This window comes from Gouania willdenowi, chromosome 17, assembly GCF_900634775.1.
Source record: "Gouania willdenowi chromosome 17, fGouWil2.1, whole genome shotgun sequence".
Lineage (NCBI taxonomy): Eukaryota > Metazoa > Chordata > Actinopteri > Blenniiformes > Gobiesocidae > Gouania > Gouania willdenowi.
The window spans coordinates 3,067,014-3,087,464 of record NC_041060.1 but is presented as its reverse complement, the minus strand read 5'-3'; the positions used below and the strand labels follow the sequence as shown (position 1 = coordinate 3,087,464).

At 35.7% G+C, this 20,451-nt stretch overlaps 2 protein-coding genes across 5 annotated transcripts in view; one reads left to right on the top strand and one right to left on the bottom strand.

Moving 5' to 3' along the window:
- The first annotated feature begins 1,680 nt into the window (after window positions 1-1,680).
- gadd45aa (growth arrest and DNA-damage-inducible, alpha, a) lies at window positions 1,681-5,748 on the top strand. The gene is made up of 4 exons (XM_028472592.1): window positions 1,681-1,837; window positions 3,802-3,903; window positions 4,015-4,258; window positions 5,041-5,748. Exons 1-4 carry the CDS (start codon window positions 1,683-1,685, stop codon window positions 5,152-5,154), a joined length of 615 nt encoding a protein of 204 aa, XP_028328393.1. The 5' UTR covers window positions 1,681-1,682; the 3' UTR covers window positions 5,155-5,748.
- A 9,679-nt stretch (window positions 5,749-15,427) lies between these two features.
- Window positions 15,428-20,451, bottom strand: part of gng12a (guanine nucleotide binding protein (G protein), gamma 12a) — a 61,942-nt gene continuing 56,918 nt past the window's right edge. For all 4 annotated transcript variants that reach the window (XM_028472686.1, XM_028472688.1, XM_028472687.1 and 1 more), the window contains 3 exons: window positions 19,307-19,400; window positions 17,242-17,383; window positions 15,428-16,009 (listed from right to left, as the gene is read on the bottom strand). In XM_028472686.1, the coding sequence (XP_028328487.1) occupies window positions 17,258-17,383; window positions 19,307-19,400 (220 nt within the window). In that variant the 3' untranslated portion in view covers window positions 15,428-16,009; window positions 17,242-17,257. The remainder of the gene's footprint in view (window positions 16,010-17,241; window positions 17,384-19,306; window positions 19,401-20,451) is intronic.

Here is a 20,451-nt window from a genome sequence, read left to right as displayed (position 1 = left end):
TAAAGAGATTTGTTATCAGAGTTTGGGAGAACTTCCTTTTACTAGAACAGTGTGTCCAAGCACGGCCCTTTAAGATGGACGTGAAACTGATAATGAAGTCATTTTGTGTTCATTTTGTGGATGTGTTTTGTAAATGAGAGCAATTCAAGTATTTTGAAAATCCCAATTTTTGAGCCTGCGGTCTGCCATTTTATGACGTCACAGGTTAGACAGACATTAATTCTGTGTCTATAACAAATGCAAAAAGTGCCGCGTGTAGTTAGCTTGTTTTTTTAAACCAAAAACCAGCTGTTAAGCTAAGCTAAACTAAACTAAGCTAGCAGGGCTAACAGCTGACTCACAGCTGTTGTCAGCAAAGTAACACTTCTATTCAACTTTATTTTCAATTCAACTTTATATATATAGCATATATAACAACAAGTCATCTTGTAGCGCTTGTCAAATTATATAAATTTTAATACATTTGGGTCCAGCCTCTGTCGTCAGAGCCAAAATGGCAAAATAGTGTAGCGATTATATGCAGTAAATGCTACAGTAGTATACAGACATTTTTCTGTCATTCTGTTTATTTTAGTTGTTATTTTCTGTTTTCTGAGTAATTTCTTGGTCATTTTTGTCATTTTCGCATATTCTTGTAGTTGTTTTGTGTTGTTGTTTTGTATATTTTTTTGAGTCATTCTGTGTATTTTTGGCTGTCATGTTGTGATTTCGACGTCATTTTTGTTTATTTTGTGGTGATTTTACTGTCATTGTATATTTTTGTAGTTGTTTTGTGTTTTTGTTGTTGTTTTGCACATTCTTTGGGTCCGTCTGTGTATTTTGGTTGTCATGTTGTGTTTTCTGAGTCATTTTTGTGTATTTTGTTGAACATTTGGTGTGAGTTTTACAGTAATTTTGGGTATACATTACAAACTTAGAACGCAAAAGTAAAATACAGATACATTTTTCTGTCATTCTGTGCACTTTGGTTGTAATTATGTCTTTTCTGATTCATTTTTGTGTATTTTGTGGTCATTTTACTGAAATTTTATATATTTTTGTAGTTGTTTTGTACATTCTGTTTTTGTGTGTTAAATGATCATTTTACTGTCACTACTGCATATTTTTGTAGTTTTTTTTTTTGTGCGTGTGTTTTTGTTGTTGTCTATTTGGGTTTTTCTGTGTATTTTTTGCTCTCATGTTGTATTGTCTGAGTCATTTTTGTTGTTATTTTGTAGCCATTTTTACAGTGGGTTTTTCATGTATTTGTTGGTCTTTGGGCCAATCACGGTGCAGCGTCTCGTTGCTGGGCAGTATAGCGAAGTCTCCGTGCTGTACATTAGCTACAGTCCACGCATAATTACTCATATAAAGCTGTTATTACGCCTTATAACGTGTCACAGTATAGACGAATGTGTTGCAGAGGTCCAGTGTGTATTTGTAAGTCTTTGAAAATTGTTCACTTGTTATAACTTAGTTGTAGTCAGTAGTTATATTAATAGCGGCGCTGATGCTAATGCTAGGGCTAGCTTAACTTTTTTGTAGTAGTAGTAGTAGTAGTGACCAGCTGAGGACAGACACGCCCCTGTGACGTATTTCCGTCCAATGGGAGTGTGGAGGCAGAGCTCTGGACCAATGAGCGCTGTATGCAAATGAGCTCGTGACTCCGGCTGTCCCGGAGCCCTTTAAAAACTAGCTGCTAGATGATGAGTGAGTCAGAAGAAGCAAAAGCTGAAGTCAAACAGTGTGAAACGCAGGATTCTAACCGGACACTAAGCTACCGTTTGCTGCAAAACGGATTGGATTTAATGTACAACATGACATTTGAGGAATTAAGTGGAGATTATTCCCAGGAAAGGTAAATATGTCATTTATTTCATATTTATTTTAAGCTCGACTTTCGTGTAGGATCATATTTCACTGCACGATAAGGTGTTTTTACGTGTTTGTGGTGAATTTAACACAACTTTAGCCTCTGAACGGCAGCTTGCTTCCATTTAAAAGTAGTTTATGGTAAATAAATTAAAGAACAACAATGTATAGGTTAATTACGTTTTTCAAACTTGTTAAAGTTAAAAGTCCTCGTGTTGTGTGTAGAGACAGAAAGGAGCCGGTACCGGGGGGTGTTGCGGATTCATTCGCTTACGTTCAAACTAATGACAAATTGTCGTTTTTCCTCATTTATGCAGACGTTTACGTGCTTTTTCTTGCTTAAACAACAGAGTTATGATGACATACACATGTTTGACATACAATAAGGTGCTCTGAAACGAATTGCTAGCTTCCTGTTTTTTGTTGCAACATCTGGAAAACGGTGCATACTCAAGCGAAGCCAATTATATTACAATAAACTATATTTAAATCATAAAGTCGCTTTTATTGCGAGTGATACAGGAAACTGTTTTTATGCTAACTTGCATTATGGGTGTCTTATTAATCAGAAAGTGACCGGTGAACGAGTTGGTCCGTAACCGCTGCCGGTGTTTCAGCGAGAAGTCATTATTAATAGACGTAAATTAGGGATTTTCGATATACGATTTTTGCCGATATTGTCCTGCACTTAATTGACGATATATCCACACAAACTAATTATGTGGAGTTATATACTTCCACACACCCGAACAAACTGCAGTCGGAGGTCTCAATTGAAGCAAAAACAAATAAAACGTCATAAATAGTCCGTGGGGAAAAAAATTCACAAATAATCAGAAGTATAGACACAAAAATATTGCATAAACAAAAAGATGTAATATAAAGTCAAATAAGGAAATATAAACACAATAATGTTAATGTATATAAATCAAAGATTTAAAGCTGCAATATGTAGAGTCGTGAGGTGCTCCACACTCCCCCCTCCTCTCCTGAAAAATTCACCGGTCTTCTTGTGCACGCGCACAACTGTGGAACCCTTTGCGACTGTTTTCTCCATAGAAACTAGTAAACAAATGTAGGGACTTTATCTTGAGTTATTGGAGAGTTTTCTGATGTTCTCGAGCACGCATCACTCTCTGCTGTGAGGACTGAAAGAGGCTCAGAGCTGCTCTTCTCACACACAAAAGCAGCTGCAGCCGAGCAGAGAGAGCTGTCTGAAAGTGGATCGCGTACAATCCGCCTCATACCGAGTCAGAGAAACCTCAGCGGAATCCGTCGTTCCTCCTGAACACGTTTGTGCCTTTATTCTGTTGCTTCTCCACCTCGGTCTTCCTTTTTACTTCAGCTGGAATATAATGCCATGGGACTGTCCCTACTCTCAGATCAGGAAGGCACATTGACTTTTGACGAGCAGCCAATAGTAACGCTTAAAATAGCTCATGGGATTGTCCTGTTGGTAGAAAGATCTCTGATTGGCTGAAGTTCTAAAGCTCATTTACAGAGATTCACTGCCCACTCAGAACACTTTGAACTACAATATTCAATATAATATAAAAGGATGATTATGGATTTTTGACCAAAAAAAACCCCTCAAAAATTACATATTGCAGCTTTAATATAAACACAAAAATAAAAATAAACACAAAATGTTCATACAAGCCAAAAAATATCTAAACACAAAGATAAATAAATAAGTATAAACAGAAACAAATTAAAATAAGAAAATATAAATACAGTATATATATATATATATATATATAACCAAAAAATAATAATGTAAACCAAAAATGTAATATAAACAAAATAAGAAAGTATAAACAGAAAAAAAACTAAAATAAGAAAATAAAAACACATAAAAATATGAAGCTTCATTTACGATATATATATATGCTGCAAATGAAAGTTGTGTTGTTCTAGTGTCATTAATAGTGGTTTTTATTTGTGTTGTAGAATGGATACGGTGGCTAAAGCCCTGGAGGAAGTGCTAACGGCTGCGTTAGCTCAGGGATGCCTCACGGTGGGCGTCTACGAAGCTGCTAAGTCGCTCAACGTGTGAGTGAACGGTTAAACATGCAATCACGCAACAGCTGATACTCAGATTATCTCTAAACAACCCTGACACACTAATGCTAATGCTAATCTGTATTGGTTCTCGTTCCACAGAGACCCAGATAACGTGGTTCTGTGCATCCTGGCGGCCGACGGTGAAGACGTCCAGGACGTGGCTCTGCAGATCCACTTCACCCTCATCCAGGCGTTCTGCTGCGAGAACGATATCAACATCCTGAGGGTGAACAACACGCGGCTCCTGGCTGAGCTGCTGGGGGGAGGAGGAGGAGGGGGCGGAGCCGGGAAGCAGACGGGCGGATCCACAGAACCCCTGGACCTACACTGTGTTCTGGTGACTGTAAGTACTGTTTTCTGTCCTTCCTCCTGCTGCTGTGTTTTCATACACATTGTCCAATCAGCAGAGAGAACATGTCAGAACTTGTTCCTGTAGCTCCTCCCACAAACCTGAGGAATTTCAGCACAAGCACACCATGTGACTGCCTTTAAATATGTTTTATTTACGCCACTAATACATCACCACTACAATTATTTACACATTACATCAAGATGTTTTAACTCATGTGTGTCAAAGTCGAGGCCCGCAGGCCAAATCTGGTCCACCACAGCATCCAGTCTGGCCTGCACATTATTTGCAGTAGTTTTTTTTTTTTCTAAAACATGGAAAATTGTTGCAAATTATCCAAAAGAAATCTGGAAAATTACATTGAGAAATTAAGTTGCAAATTCAGCAAATACAAACACAAAAAATGTATATAAATAAAATGTATTATAAACACAATAAAGGAAATATGAACACAAAAAATAAATAAAAAGACAAAACATTTATATGAACAAAATTTTATATAAACAAAACCTAAAAATTTGATACAAACCAAAAAAATATGCTTTCCAAATAAATCCGACGTTTCACACCTTTGAACCATGCAGCAGCCATGTTGAAAGTCTCAGCTCTGTCTGAGCCTGATTCACAGAGATATTTGAGACACACACAGACAGACAGACGGACAGAGATTCCTTGATACTGTATATACATTAAAGAGATTAAGTGAATATTTTATGGCTCACACTGGGATGTTCATGAGTCTAACGGCCTCCTCCTATTGGTTGATTTCACCTCAGAGCCCGCCCTCGTCGTCCTGGAAGGACCCCGCCCTGAGCAAAGTGAATCGCTTCTGCAGAGAGAGTCGCTGCATGGACCAATGGGTGCCCATCATCAACCTGCCTGAACGATGATCCCTGGACTCTAGAAACCTGCCCAGATACGGATCTATGTGTGCACAGGAGGAGCAGATCTACATCCAGAGATCTACGTCTACTCTACGTCTCTGGAACTAAACATTTAAGGTCAATCAAAGCAAAGCGACGCTGTTGGAGTCGCGTCTGTTGGGACGCCTAGAGTTCCGTCGTCAGCTGGACGTCGTTTGTGTAAAGCCGGAGCGTGTTGGTCGGCGCGATGACATCATCACACGTTTGTTCTGTGATGAGTCGGCGAAAACGAGTGGAGCTGATTGGACCGAAGGCCTGAAAACAGAAAAACTAAGCACTTGTTCAAGCACTGGAAGCCTTTGATGATTTCATTCTTTCTTTGATGAAAGTTGTTCACGTTCTTGTTGTTGTAATAATTTATAAAAAGGGAAGGGCTAAACACACACTCTGTGAAAACGTTCTTTGTGTAGAAACAAACTGCCAAATAGTTCCTTTTGTTACAATTTAAGTTATTTCTAATTCTATTTAAATGTATTTATGTCTTTTTTTTTTTACACTCAAACTGTTTGCTGCAAACTCAGACGTATTTGCTGCCATTAAAGATATATTTTGAAAGACAAACATGTGTTTTATTGCTGGAAAAGTTAGCGTAGCTGTGCTAATGGCTGACCTTTGACCTTTGAGCAGTAGTGGTTGTAAAACAAAGAGGTTTTTCACGTGCATGTCCACAGGTGTCGCGCTGGCCTCTGTGAACTTGCCCGCTCCTCAGAACAATGGCCGCTCTCTGTGTGTGTGTGTGTGCAGGGTTCTGCCTCAGTCAGCAGGAACACACACACACACACACAGCTTTGGCTTTTCACATGTTCTCGGTGGTTTGTAGGAAAGGCTTAGGTTGCATTTTCTCACCCAGTCAGACCTCCTACAAGGTGACAACTGCACAAAGTCATCCTACACAGGTGAAAGAAAGGTAGCAGAGCTCTTATTTTGAAAATGCAAAGATTGCACTTTCACACGCAGAGGGAAAGAGTGGAGTTTCTATGATGTCACCATAACATATGCAAAATGACTCCAAAAACACACAAAACAACTTAAAAATGACAAAAAATAGACAAAATTAGAGAAAAATACAAATTTACTTGAAAAACACACAAGATGACTACAATTAAATGACTGAAAAAAAACACAAAACAATAGAAATTACAAAAAATGGGCAAAAAAAACTCCCAAAACAACAAAAATTACAGAAAACAGACAAGACAAGGTTACAGAAAAATACACAAATTTACTCCAAACACACAAGATGAATACAAATAGATAATTGAAAAATATGCACAAAAAAAACACACTAAACAACAACAAAAAATGACAGAAAACTGACAAAATGAGGAGAGAAATACACAAATTTACTCAAAAAACACATTTAACATAAACACAAAAAATAAATATAAACAGAAATACAAAAGTATAAACAAAAAAAACTAAAATAAGAAAATATAAACACAAACAAATACATATGAACACAAATAAGACATTTTAAAAGGTAGAGCAGCTTTTCTTTTGAAAATGCAAGGATTGAACTTTAGCACTCAGTGGAGTTTCTATGATGTCATTTGGATTCAAGGCAGAAAATCCCCCTGAAAGTGCTGAGTCATGGTCATGAGGGCGGAGCAGCTGATTGGCTGAGCATGTGAACGAGCTCATGTGATGATGTTATAAACTCCATGAGGTAAGAATAGTTACAGGAATTCAAGAGAAAAACTCAGTCACACTGTTTGTGACATGGAAAAATACACAAAACAAACCCCAAAAAAACACACAAATAACATGAAAAAATGTCCACAAAGAACAGCAAAAATACAGAAAATGACACAAAACATACAAGAATAACAAGATAAGATAATACACAAATTTACTCGAAAAACATACAAGATGACTACAAATAAATAACTGAAAATATATATACAAAACAACAACAAAAAGGGAAAAAAAACCCACAGGAAAATTACAAAAATAATTACAGAAAATAGAAAAAATACACTAATTTACTTCAAAAACACACAAGATGACTACAAAAAATCATTGAAAATTGAACAAAATTACAACAAAAATGCACAAAACAACAACGAAAACACACAAAAACATTGAAAAAATTACAGAAAACAGACAAAACCAACAAAATTACAGAAAAATACAGAGATTTATTCAGAAAACACAAAAAAAATGATTACAAATACAAGATGACAACAAAATAACTCCAAAAACACACAAAGCAACAACGAAAACACACAAAACGTGACAAAAAAACAGACAAATTTACAGAAAAATGCACAAATTTGTTTGAAAAACTACAAAATGACGACAGATAAAAGACTGATCTCTCTCAGAGATCTTCTGTAAGTGCGGCTACATTCCTGCGCAAAGTAGAAACTTTTTGGTGGTTCCTGTGTTAGCTTAGCGTTAGCTTAGCCAAAATGTCCTTAAAATGGTTCCACATGGTTCCACGTGGCACTGTGTGAAAGGTTGAGTCCAGTGAAAATTACTGATGTAATGTACCATTGCAGTGGTTATATTAAGGCTGTGTGTGTGTGTGTGTGTGTGTGTGTGTGTGTGTGTGTGTGTGTGTGTGTGTGTGTGTGTGTGTGTGTGTGTGTGTGTGTGTGTTTCTAAAATAGAGCACAGTTTCATAATCTGATAAGTGACAAAGCACTTTGAGTGTAAAATGTTTTGCAATCCTGGGAACACACTGTGCAACACTGTGCAACACTAAAACATAAAGTGTTTCATTGTCAGTCGTGACAAAGTGAAGAAAGATAGAAACGTTTGTGCGATTTCACTTTGGAAAGACGGTAAATATGCAAAGATAAGACGATTGAAGAATAGTGGAGAAACGCTGTATAGAGAGAGATACAGTAAGCAGAGAACACAGAACACTATAGAACAGGCAGAGGAAACTTAAACATTTTTAAAGTACAGAAAAATGCACAAAAGGACAACAAAAATGTACAAAATGACTCAAAAAACATTTAAAATGACAATAAAATATACAAAAGAACAACAAAGATACACAAAACGACAACAGAAATACACAAAATGATGACAAAAATGACTGAAAAATGGCCCAAAATACAGCAAAAATAGACAGAATGACTCCAAAAGCACACAAATATAATGAAATGAAAAACAAAACCAACATAATGTCAAAAATCTACAAAATGACTCCAAAAAACAGTATAATAAAATGTATAAAAAAACAACAACAAAAGAACACAAAATGACTTCAACATACATACATGAGTAACAGAAAATGTGCAAAATGAGGCCAAAATCACAATAAGACGACATTTACAAAGATGCACAAAATGACACCGAAAACACACAAAATGGCAAAAAAAAAAACACCCATAATAAAACACAGAACAGCAAAAATACACAAAAAGACAGAAAAATAAACAATAAACTTTCATACGACTCCAAAAACGTGACAAAAAAACACCAAAATGACGCAAATAACACACAAAACAACAACAAAAATGCACAAAATGACTCAAAAAAATCAAACTTTGCAGTAAAACAAAGGACAACAAAAATGATTTGCTATTTCTGTGGTGATGCTCAGAGGTGTCATTATTCTAAATGCTGACATGAATGTTTTAAATGTGACTCTCAGATCAGATTAAATCACATTTTATTGTCAAAACAAATGATTTAATTTTTCCTTTTTGTGTAATTGTGTGTATTTTATTCTGATTCATGCGTCTCTTCATATTTGCAGCTTGTGTGTGTGTGTGTAGTTTATTTCTGTCTGATGTCAATGAATGAATGAATGAATGAATGAATGAATGGTTCATGACTTTCATAATAAGCGTCTCTTTCCAGTGTGATGATGGATTCCCAGCAGCAGACAGTAGATAAAGGTGATTGATGAAATTAAAATAATAGAATTTATATTTATTTGTGGCTTATTAAGCAGTGACTGTGTTAAATGGTAGGTTCATGTGTTCATTAAAATCAAACTGTGGGCGTAGAGAAGTGTTATATAAGGCCTGTTAGGGCAGCAGGTTAATGATGGTGATTAACAGGAAACAATCAAATAAACAAATGAACACTTTCTTTGTTTTCTTCTTCTTTGAAGCGTCGTTGACTCAATAAGATGTCGAGAACCTCTGATCATATTCATATTCTCAGTGTGGGAAGGATTTCTTACTACTGTACATCCCTAAAGTGATCTGCAATCTACTATAGAGCGTCGACAACATGAGGCGACAGAAAAATAAACAAAATCACTCTAAAAATACAGAAAAATAGAAAAATTTACTTCCAAAAAAACTAAAATAACTCAAAGACAAAACAACGAACGACACACAAAATTACTCCAAATTACTACAAATAGACACAAAAATAACAAAACAATAACAGAAATACACATAAATGACTCCCAAAAGCTACAAAATAACACAAAAATATAAAAGACTACAAAAATATGCTCAGAATTGCTCGGAAAAAAACAGAATAGCAACAAATGTCCACAAAATAACTTAAGAAATGCACAAAATTACAGAAAAATACACCACATGAAATTAAAAATGCAAAAAATTACAAACTGCACAAAATGAATCCAATAACACACAAAAATGCAATAAAAATGTACATAAATGACTCCCAAAAGCTACAAAATTACACAAAAGTATACAAGACTACAAAATATGCCAGGAAATACATAGCATAAATATGAAAATGACTCAAAAAACACACAGAACAACAACAAAAGCACACAAAATAACAAAAAAAGAATAAAATGACAGAAAAATACACCACATGAAACTAAGAATGTAAAAAAAACCCCAAAACGCCACAAAATGACTGAAAAACACAATAAAAATGCACATATTTGATTCCCAAAAGCTACAAAATTACTAAAAGAATATACAAGACAACAAAAGATGCCACAAAATACACAATGACTCGAGAAACACAAAATAACTCCAAAAACATACAAAATGACTCCAAAAACATACAAAATGACAAAAACACTTAAATGAATTAAAAAAACACACAAAATGACAGAAAAATAAACCACGTGAAACTAAAGAATGCAAAAACTGCACAAAATGACTCCAAAACACAATAAAAATGTACATAAAAGCTATAGAATTACACAAAAAGGCACAAAATTATACAAGACTACAAAATATGCCAGGAAATGCACAGCATAAATACAAAAATGCACAACATGACTCAAAAAACACACAAAATAGAAACAAAAGCACACAAAATAACTTAGAACAAAATGACCGTAAAATATACAGAAAGAGAATAAAAACACACAAAATGACTCGAAAAACACACAGAATAGCAACAAAAGTGCATAAAACAACTCATAAAGACAAACAAAATGAGAATACAAATGAACAAACTTTCTTAAAAAATGATGACATGCAGAAGTCACTGTCATCACTGATGTGCAGGTGAAACTTTCCACAATTTTCAGCTCTTTTCTTTCTTGAAATTCCAATAAATCAGTGGCTAATGTGTTAATTTATCACTGTGAGAAGTTCATCAGAGGATATTTAATGTTGGCGTCACATTTGGAATCATTTTTTAGAGAGAGTAACTTTATATTTAAGAATGATACAGTTTGCTTTTATTTTGGAAGCTTTGTGTTTATCCTGGAACAGTGTGGAACTGACCCCCCCCCCCCCCACCACCCTTATACACCCCACCCCCCCCTCACCCCACATCAGCACATTCCTACCCAGTGACTGACACTAGCACAATGAGCAGCACGATGGGATTAGAGCTCACAACCTCCATGCTTTACACTGAACATGGAAACATTCTTCTTCCTGTACGTGAGCATTAGAACATCTTTATAGACATCAGCCCTAGTTACACTTTACTACTAGTAGTACTTCTAACTAACTATAGTCATGATAAATAAATGTTAGCTAAAACTAGAAATTAGCATTATATGCTAATAAGGGGGTGGGGAAAAGTAATCCCTCCTACTTCATTTTCATTTGGTGGATTAGTATTACTAGTGAATCTATTGGCGTTACTGGTGCTACTAGTAGCTTAGAAGTAGAACTAGTAAACAACAATGTGATTTAAAGTAAAACACTAGTCATAAGAGCCTGACAAGGAAATAGTTTTGCTAGTAATACTAGTAAAGCTTTGAGTTTTTACTAATAACATTCTTTACATCTACTAGTATTACTAGTAACACAAAATTTTGCTTTACGGTAAGAATACTGCGCTGCAGTTTTCATTGATTTGGCAACGGTCTTTGATTCCGCGGACCACTCCGTCATGCTTGGTAGACTCAGAGATGTCGGACTCTAACGCTGCGTTCTAACGGGACGCGGCACGACTTTTTGTGGCTTGTGCTCTGAGCAAAAGCTTCCGCAGGGTCGAAAAGGATCATATTTGCTTCATATGCGCGTCTGAAGCGAATACAAAAGCGCCGCCAACCAGACTCCCTTTCTTATCATGCTCTTTATCTTCTGTGGAAGCTGAAGTGCCGTCAAAACGCTTGACCCCGGCGTTCCTGGATTCACCAGGTTAAGCAGCGACGCATCTAACGCGGTGAGTTTCACTGTTTTCTTCAGGTGTCGTAGAGGTCCCACACCCCCATCATTATTTCTCCTCTAAGCTGAATTCGGAGAAAAGACCTGTGTCCGTGTCGACTCTGATTGGCTTTCGCGCCTGCGCGTCACACGAAACATTCGCTGGAGTTCAATATTTTCAACTCAGGGGAATGACGAATGTCACGGATAATGGGGAGCGTGCATGTCGCGGCCAACGCTCTTGCCACGCAGATCAAACTGTGCCACCCAACAGAAAAAGAATTTGCTTCTTACCACGTCTATCCTATTGACTTTGTATGCACTGTAATCTGGTTGCGCAAACATTTAGTGACGCGTCCCGTGTGAACGCAGAATAAGGGTTGTTTAGCTTGGTTTAATGGCCACTACTCTGGCCGCTTACAATCTGTGATAGCGGAGGGCTTCCTATCTGACGCCCAGCCCCTGTCCAAGGGTGTTTCCAAGGGTTCCATACTTGGTCCAACATTATTCTAAATCTATATCAACAATATTGCTCATGCTGCGGGAAAGTCACATATCGATCTCTATGCAGACGATACCATTCTGTATACTTCCAGTTCACCACTGAGCACTGCTCTGACTTTGCTACAGCACAGTTTCAAAAGTATTCATCATACTTTTACAGTCCTTTTTAAATCGGATGTCATCTATTACACCGCCATCCGTTTTGTCACCGATGCTCCCCTCCGTACCCAACACTGTGATCTGAACTCCTCTAGTCAACTGGCCTTCTCTTCACTCCTGCAGATTGACTCACTGGTATCAGATTAGCTACAAAACCATGACTGGCAAAACCCCTGTTTATCTCCGCTCCCTGCTCAGCATCCATAACAGTAGTTGGAATCTACGCTCCAATAACAACATTAACCTACTCGTCCCAAAATCCCACAATTTGCTGCCCCTAATGAATGGATGCATTTAGAACAGAAACTACATCTCAGTTCCTTCTTCCTGACATGTAAGTGATTATGGATGGACGTGTTTATTTGTCTCTTATCTGTCTCTATGTTTTAAATGTGCATTTGAACTGTTTTTATGTTTCATGTGTAACCCGACTCCCTCCGGCCCAGGTCATCATTGTAAATGAGAACTGGTTCTAAACTGACCTTACCTGGTAAAATAAAACAAATAACGTCTACCCACGCATTAGTGCACCAAAATCATTTACTAGTAAAACAACATTTTCATTTGTTCATACTTTAAATTGAAGTACTAGGTGAGTTTAACTAAATCTAAAACTCAAACAGTTTTCCGTTGTCAAGGAGACACAGATCAACTTGTTTTTTCCTAAACTTTTAGGAGGAAATGTAATAGATTTTTAACAATAGAAGGTTCTGTTTGTCCATCGGTTTCTTCTTAAAGTGTGAGAACTGTTCCATCTCCCCCAGAGTGATGCTCCCATTGTTTACTGTAACAATGGGAGGATCCACACACACACACACACAGACGTTTCCAGAAACAAGGTCGTAGAAACCCCAGTGACCACCAACGGAGAATCAAAACATCAAGCAGAACACACACCTTCCTAAAATAGCCCACACACACACACTCTCCAAGAGCGGAAACCAGGGCTAGCTGCACGCTATATTTAGCCGCTGGTGAGAGGGGTGCAGACACTGAGATAGAAACGTCTGGAGGGAACAAACCAAACCTTCACATTTCCTCCTCTGGAGGTTTCCACTGCAGCAAAGAAAGAAAGAACCTGTTTTAAAAGCTGCAGATAATTTAGATTGAGCAGGTTTGCATTGAGCAACACTAAATATTAAACATCTCTCCTGGACAAAAGGACATAAAGCATGATGTCACCTCCACCATGCTGTTTCAGATGGAATCATTTATGTTTTAATGCATCTGATGAACACAGAGGTCATTGTTATGCAAAAAAAATGGCATATTGAACCACGCATGGAGAACCGGGGGCCCCAAAGTGAATGCACAAAATGTCAGAAAAAAATACACTAAAGAGCAAAAAACAACAACACAAAATGGCTTCAAAACAACAAAGTTACTAAACTCCAAAAAAACACAAATGAGAGAAATATATACAAAAGGACCAAATAAATACACAAAAATGACTTCAAGAATTCCAAAGTTAACTTCAAGAACCCAAAATGATAAAAAAAACACAAAATGACTCCCTCAACTCACAAAATGACAGAGAAAAGAAAAAGACTAAAAATACACGCAACATGAATGAATACACAAAATGACAACAAAAACACAAAAATGACAAACAAAAAATACACAAAAGAACAACAAAATTATACAAAAACTCAAAATGACAATCAAAAAAGCAGAAAATGACTCCAAAAATACACAAATCGACAACAAAAATACCTAAATGAATTCATAAACTGCAACAAAAATGATTAAAAATCAGAAAAAAACAACTTTAAAAACACACAAAACAATGAAAAATACACATTAGAACAACAAAAATACTCAAAATGACTCCAAAAACCCAAAATATACAATAATAAAAGCTGTGTTTCCTGTGTTAATGCTCACATTGGTCATTGTTCTAAGTATTGACATTAATATTGATACTATGACAGTGGGATTGCTGTGATAAAAGTCACTCATCCCATATAAAACATCCTAAAAGCGGGACAAACAGTGATGTATAATATATACACTGTATATTTTGCATATATAAATGATTGTGGCTTGTGAGAGAGACAAACACAGATTGAAACTTTAGCAATGTTTCATTTTATTAATCTTTGCTTTACTTCACAAAGGTCGGAATATTAATAAAGACATTTATCAAAACACAGAATTGATCGCCAGACACGATCACAAAAAACATAAATTATATCTTAAACATTTTAAATGTTATGCTTTTCATTGTGCAGAAGAAAAGCGACAATGGCCCAAAAATAAACACAAATCACTTCCATCCCAACACGACACCAGTGAGACCTTAGAGCAGGGGCGTCAAACTCATTTTAGTTCAGGGGCCAAATACAGAGCAGTTTGATCTCAAGGGGGCCACAGATTTCATGTTTGCACTTCCACGAATACAGAAGAAACAGACAATGTCCAAACAAAACCAAAAAAACATACAAAATGACAGAAAAATACACAAAACAACAACAAAAGTGATTTGAGAAAAACACAGAAATGACAAAAAATACACAAAATGACAACAATAATACACAATAATGACTCCAGAAAAAACATACAAAATTAAAAAAAAAAAAAAATGCAACAGTACAACAAAAAGCAGAAAATAACTCTAAAAACACACAAAATGACAACGTAAATACACAAAAATGACTTCAAGAATTCCCAAATTATCTCCAAAAACCCCAAATGGCAACAAAAAAGCAGAAAATGACTCCAAAAACACACAAAAACACACAAAAAAGAGCCCAGAAAAACACTAAATATGTAAAAAACTGACAATATCTAAGCAATAAGTGACAGAAATCAATCACAAGATTCTCAGTTTAAATTCTCTAGATTTTGAGACTAATTTCTATTTAATTATGGGAAATATTATGCAATAATTTAAAGATAATTTAAGAATTTTGTAACAATTTTAAGTTTTTCAACAGTTTAACATAAAAAATGAGCCCCTGCAAATATTGTTGAGTTTTATTTACACAATGATTCATGTTTTCTCTGTCATTTTTATTTTTTCCTGTGGGCCGAATTGGATGCTCCAAGGGCCGGATTTGGCCCCCGGGCCATGAGCTTTAGAGCAGTGGTTTTTAAAAACAACTATAGATCATAATAATGAAATGAACGAGTGATAACACATTTTAAATAATCTCATTTTGTAAAGAAGTGGAAATAAACAGTATTTAATGCAGTGGATCGTGACCCAAGAATGTCTGGTGACACTTTTTTTTTTAGTTTTTGATCATGTTTTTTAGCTCAGATATATATTTTTTAGTTAAACTAGATTTATATTTCACAATGTTAAAGTGTAGAAATACAGTTGTTTAAGATTGTGTGCTGTTTTAATTAAAACATTTCAAAAAAGAATAATTAAAAAATTTAAAAAAATCAATTTTAGGCGACCCCATTTCAACTCCAGGTTACTCCACATGGGGCCCCGACCCCAAGGTTGAAAAACACTGATTTAGTGCTTCCAGAATAGATTTTTTTCAGTAGTTTTCATCATTTCCATTTTAACACACACACACACACACACACACACACACACACGTGAATGATCTTCCAGAGATGATATTTAGATGTTTCTAAAACACAAAGGCAGGAATGTTGGTGAGCTTTGGTCCCGAGGTTTTTTCCTCACAAAGCACCAGAATCTGAACAGAGCAGATAAAAAAAAACCTTCATTTACTCATTCATTCATTCAGCAGTGACACAGTTCACTTTTTAAATCTGATATCAGACACTGGACACACAGGGAATCCAAAGCGTTGTTTTATAGTTGTATCGTTGAATACTTTAAAGTGATTAAAAATCAACTTATCACCAGCGTTACACAAGGATACCGAGTAATAACACGAGGAAAAGATCAGAGTGAATGAACCCTGACGACAGAATTTAGACTAAAATACAGCAGAAAACTCAAATACTCAGTGGAATGTTTGATGTTACTTTGGCTGAAGCAAACAAGAGAGAAGAAAACAACCAAAAATGACAAAAAAAAAGCACAAAATGACTCCAAAAACCCACAAAAGAAAAACAAAAAAGCACAAAATGGCTCCTAAATGAAAAAATACAAATAAATGACAACAAACCAAAAAAAATCATAAATTGACAACAGAAATGCACAAAATGACAACAGAAATACAGAAGAACTACTAAAGAAAAACACATAAAACAACAAAAAAGCACAAAATGACTCCAAAAATCAAACAAAAGGCACAAAATGACTCCAAAAATACACAAATTAACACAAAAAATGCAAAAGAAAAAACAAACTAAAAACTATTCAAGAAAAAAACACACAAAAGAACAACAAAAAAGCACAAAATGACTCCAAAAACACACAAAATGATAGAAAGATACAACTAAAATGACAACAAAAACAATACTAAAAACACAAATTGACAAAAGAAAAACATTAAGGGAATCCAAAAACCCCAAATGACAACAAATCAAAAACAAAGACTACAAAAACACAAAAAATGAATGATTACACATAACGACAGCAAAAACAAACAAAAAAAAACAAAATGATGAAAAATACACAAAGGAACAACAAAAATTCATAAAATGAGACGAACAGTCAGTGTCTGCTGGAGATGAGTTATCGCTGTTTGAAAATATCAGCTGTATTAATAAAACACAGCCACAGTTTAGTTAGTGGTCAGAGAGAGCAGCACACGCTAACATGCTAACATGTTAGCTGCACATGTTAGCATATAAGGAAAACAACAACAAATCAAATGAAGTAAAGTTAGCAGCTGCAGACATGATCACAGTCCACCGCTCCTTCCACACACACACACACACACACACACACACACACACACACACACACACACACAGAGGATGACAGTGATTAATTAATAAACAGGAAGTGACGCACACACGGCGTAGTGTCGTTACAAAATAGTGCACGGCTTTTTGTCCTTGAAGGGGTTGTCAGAGGTGGGGAAGCCCACGAGCAGAGGGTCGGCCATAGCGTGTTCAGTGCAGTAGTTCATCAGGTCTGCAGAGGCCTTGGACACCTACACACACACACACACACACACACACACACACACACACACACACACACACACACACACACACACACACACACACACACACACACACACACACACACACACACACACACACACACACACACACACACACACACACACACACACACACACTTTATGGCCTGAATCCTGTGAGCAGGTGTGTTCATGCATTTTTGAGTATTTTTTTGAGTATTTTTGTTATCATTTATCGCAGCTATCAAAGCCGCATTAGCTATCAGAGCTAACGCAGTTAACAGAGCTATATATCAGAGACAATACAGCTAACAGAGTCATTTTGTGGGTTTTTTTTGTTGTTCTTATGTGTATTTTTCTTTAATTTTGTGTGGGGTTTTTGTTTTTGTTATATTTTTCTATCATTTTGCGTGTTTTTGGAGTGATGTGCTTTTTTGTTGTTTTGTGTGTTTTTCTTGAGTAATTTTTGTGTAGTTTTTGTCACAGCTACCAGAGCTAATGCAGCTACCAGAGCTAATGCAGCTACCAGAGCTAATGCAGCTATCAGAGCTAATGCAGCTACCAGAGATAATGCAGCTATCAGAGCTAATGCAGCTACCAGAGCTAATGCAGCTATCAGAGCTAATGCAGCTACCAGAGCTAATGCAGCTATCAGAGCTAATGCAGCTACCAGAGCTAATGCAGCTATCAGAGCTAATGCAGCTACCAGAGCTAATGCAGCTATCAGAGCTAATGCAGCTACCAGAGCTAATGCAGCTACCAGAGCTAATGCAGCTATCAGAGCTAATGCAGCTACCACAGATAATGCAGCTACCAGAGCTAATGCAGCTACCAGAGCTAATGCAGCTACCAGAGCTAATGCAGCTATCAGAGCTAATGCAGCTACCAGAGCTAATGCAGCTAACAAAGCTAACACAGACGCTAACCACAGGCTCATTCAGCCACAGGTTATCAAAGTTGCCTCTCAGGGAAAAGGTTAATGTGATTTTTTTCTGAACACAGCCTGTATCTCATCACGTACTGAACAGCTGCACCCTCTGAAGAATGGACGGATTAAAGCAGGAAATACTTCAGATTGTTTTCACCATCCTGACAATGACCATCCCTCGCTCTGTTACATCCTTTAAACTGTCACACATTTACACACCATTTTTAACTGGATGATGAATGTCTGGAAAGTTTGTCATGTGACTGTCCCTTAAGCCCCTCCCTCTCTGTATATCCACAGCTTTCTCATTATTAATCTCTGATCAATGAATGGACACATTTATACCGTGCCGTAAACGGAGGTGATGGATGTATTATTACTGATTGTTTCAACACATGGAGACTTTCAATTCAATTCAACTTTATTTATATAGCGCAAAATACAACAAAGTCATCTCAAAGACTGTGAAAATAAGGTACACATTAAACATGTAATAAGACAATATAATTCAATTGTCATTTGTATGGATTTAAAATCATATTAAAACATTAACCATGATATTCTGTTTAGTTTTCTTTAAAAAATACCGTATTAAAGCGCAATTTAAAAAAAAAAAAAAAATATATATATATATATATATATATACAGTATATATATATATAGTGTTTTAAAGCATCACTAAATGACTTCTTTAATAATGATGACGTGGTTTCATGAGAGTGCTTCTGCAGCTTAAGCCTGGTCTGGAGCAGGTTTGACTCACAGACTATGTTACCATGGTAACCAAGGTGTTTTCTCGTTGATGGGACCTGATTTTAGATTTCTTTTTCTGTTTCAAAAAGTAAATTCTGCATTTTTCATCTGTTTTCCATAATCAAAGAAAATCTGAGTCCATACAAATGTAAATTGTGATATGATGACTTAATATTTTCAGAATAATGAGAGATAAACTAAACAGAATGAGAAGATGTTAAATCATATCAATCTGAACAATGATGTCAGACCTTCATCCTCTCACGGCTGGCCTCTGTCCTCAGCTGCAGAACCGTCCTCCGAGCTAGAAGAATGCTGTTGGCGTTGTGAGTCTTTGACGACATCCTGAACATAGAGAACAAAAGGTTAGAACTGGTGATAATGGGAGTATGAAATGTAAAACCATCACAACTCAAAGCATTTAAATGCACTTTGGTTTCATTTTAATCAGACTCAGGCAAATGGCAGCTCGAGGCCAAAACAACTCAAAAAAAAACACACAAAATGACAGAAACAAAAGCACAAAATATTAATGAAAATAGAGAAAGGAACAACAAAAACACACAAAAAAAACTAAATTATTAATAAGACACAAAAGATAAAAACACAGACAATAGATTCCCAAAAATACAAAAAATAAATAAACAAAACAGCAAATTTACAAAATGACTCCAAAAATGTACAAAAAAACAAAAAAATACACAATGACTAAAAACACATAAAACAATAAAAAAGACACAAAAATGCTTCAAAAATACACAAAAAAAAACTATGAATAAATACATCAAATGACAAAAAAACACACAAAAAAGTACACAAAACAAAATACACAGAAACTCCAAAAACACACAAAACAACAATAGAAACACACAAAATGACACAAAAATTACAAAAGAGCAGAAAAGTACCTAATAACAACACATAAATAAACTGACAAACAAAATACACAAAATGACAATACACAAAACAACAACAAATAAATCTAAAACCTCAAAAAAAGAAAAAAAAATCCCACAATACTTCCCAAAAAACACACACAGAAAACAACTCCAAAAATACACAAAGCAACAGGAAAAAAGCACAAAATATTAATGAAAATAGAGAAAGGAAGAACAAAAACACAAAAAAAAACTAAATTATTAACAAGACACAACAGATTAAAAAAAATTAACAAAACAACACTCAAAAGGACAGAAAAATGCACAAAACATCAACAAAAACAGACAAAAGAACAACAAAAACACAGAGACAATAGATTCCCAAAAAATACAAAAAATAAACAAAACAGCAAATTTACAAAATGACTCCAAAAACACACAAAAATTACAAAAGAGCAGAAAAGTACCCAATAACAACACATATATAAACTGACAAACAGAATACACAAAATGACAAT

Coding starts and splice junctions, on each gene's coding strand:
- gadd45aa (XM_028472592.1), top strand. CDS start 1,683: ATGATGAGTGAGTCAGAAGAAGCAAAAGCTGAAGTCAAACAGTGTGAA. Junction 1,838..3,801: donor GGAGATTATTCCCAGGAAAG/GTAAATATGTCA, acceptor TTTGTGTTGTAG/AATGGATACGGTGGCTAAAG. Junction 4,259..5,040: donor TACACTGTGTTCTGGTGACT/GTAAGTACTGTT, acceptor ATTTCACCTCAG/AGCCCGCCCTCGTCGTCCTG.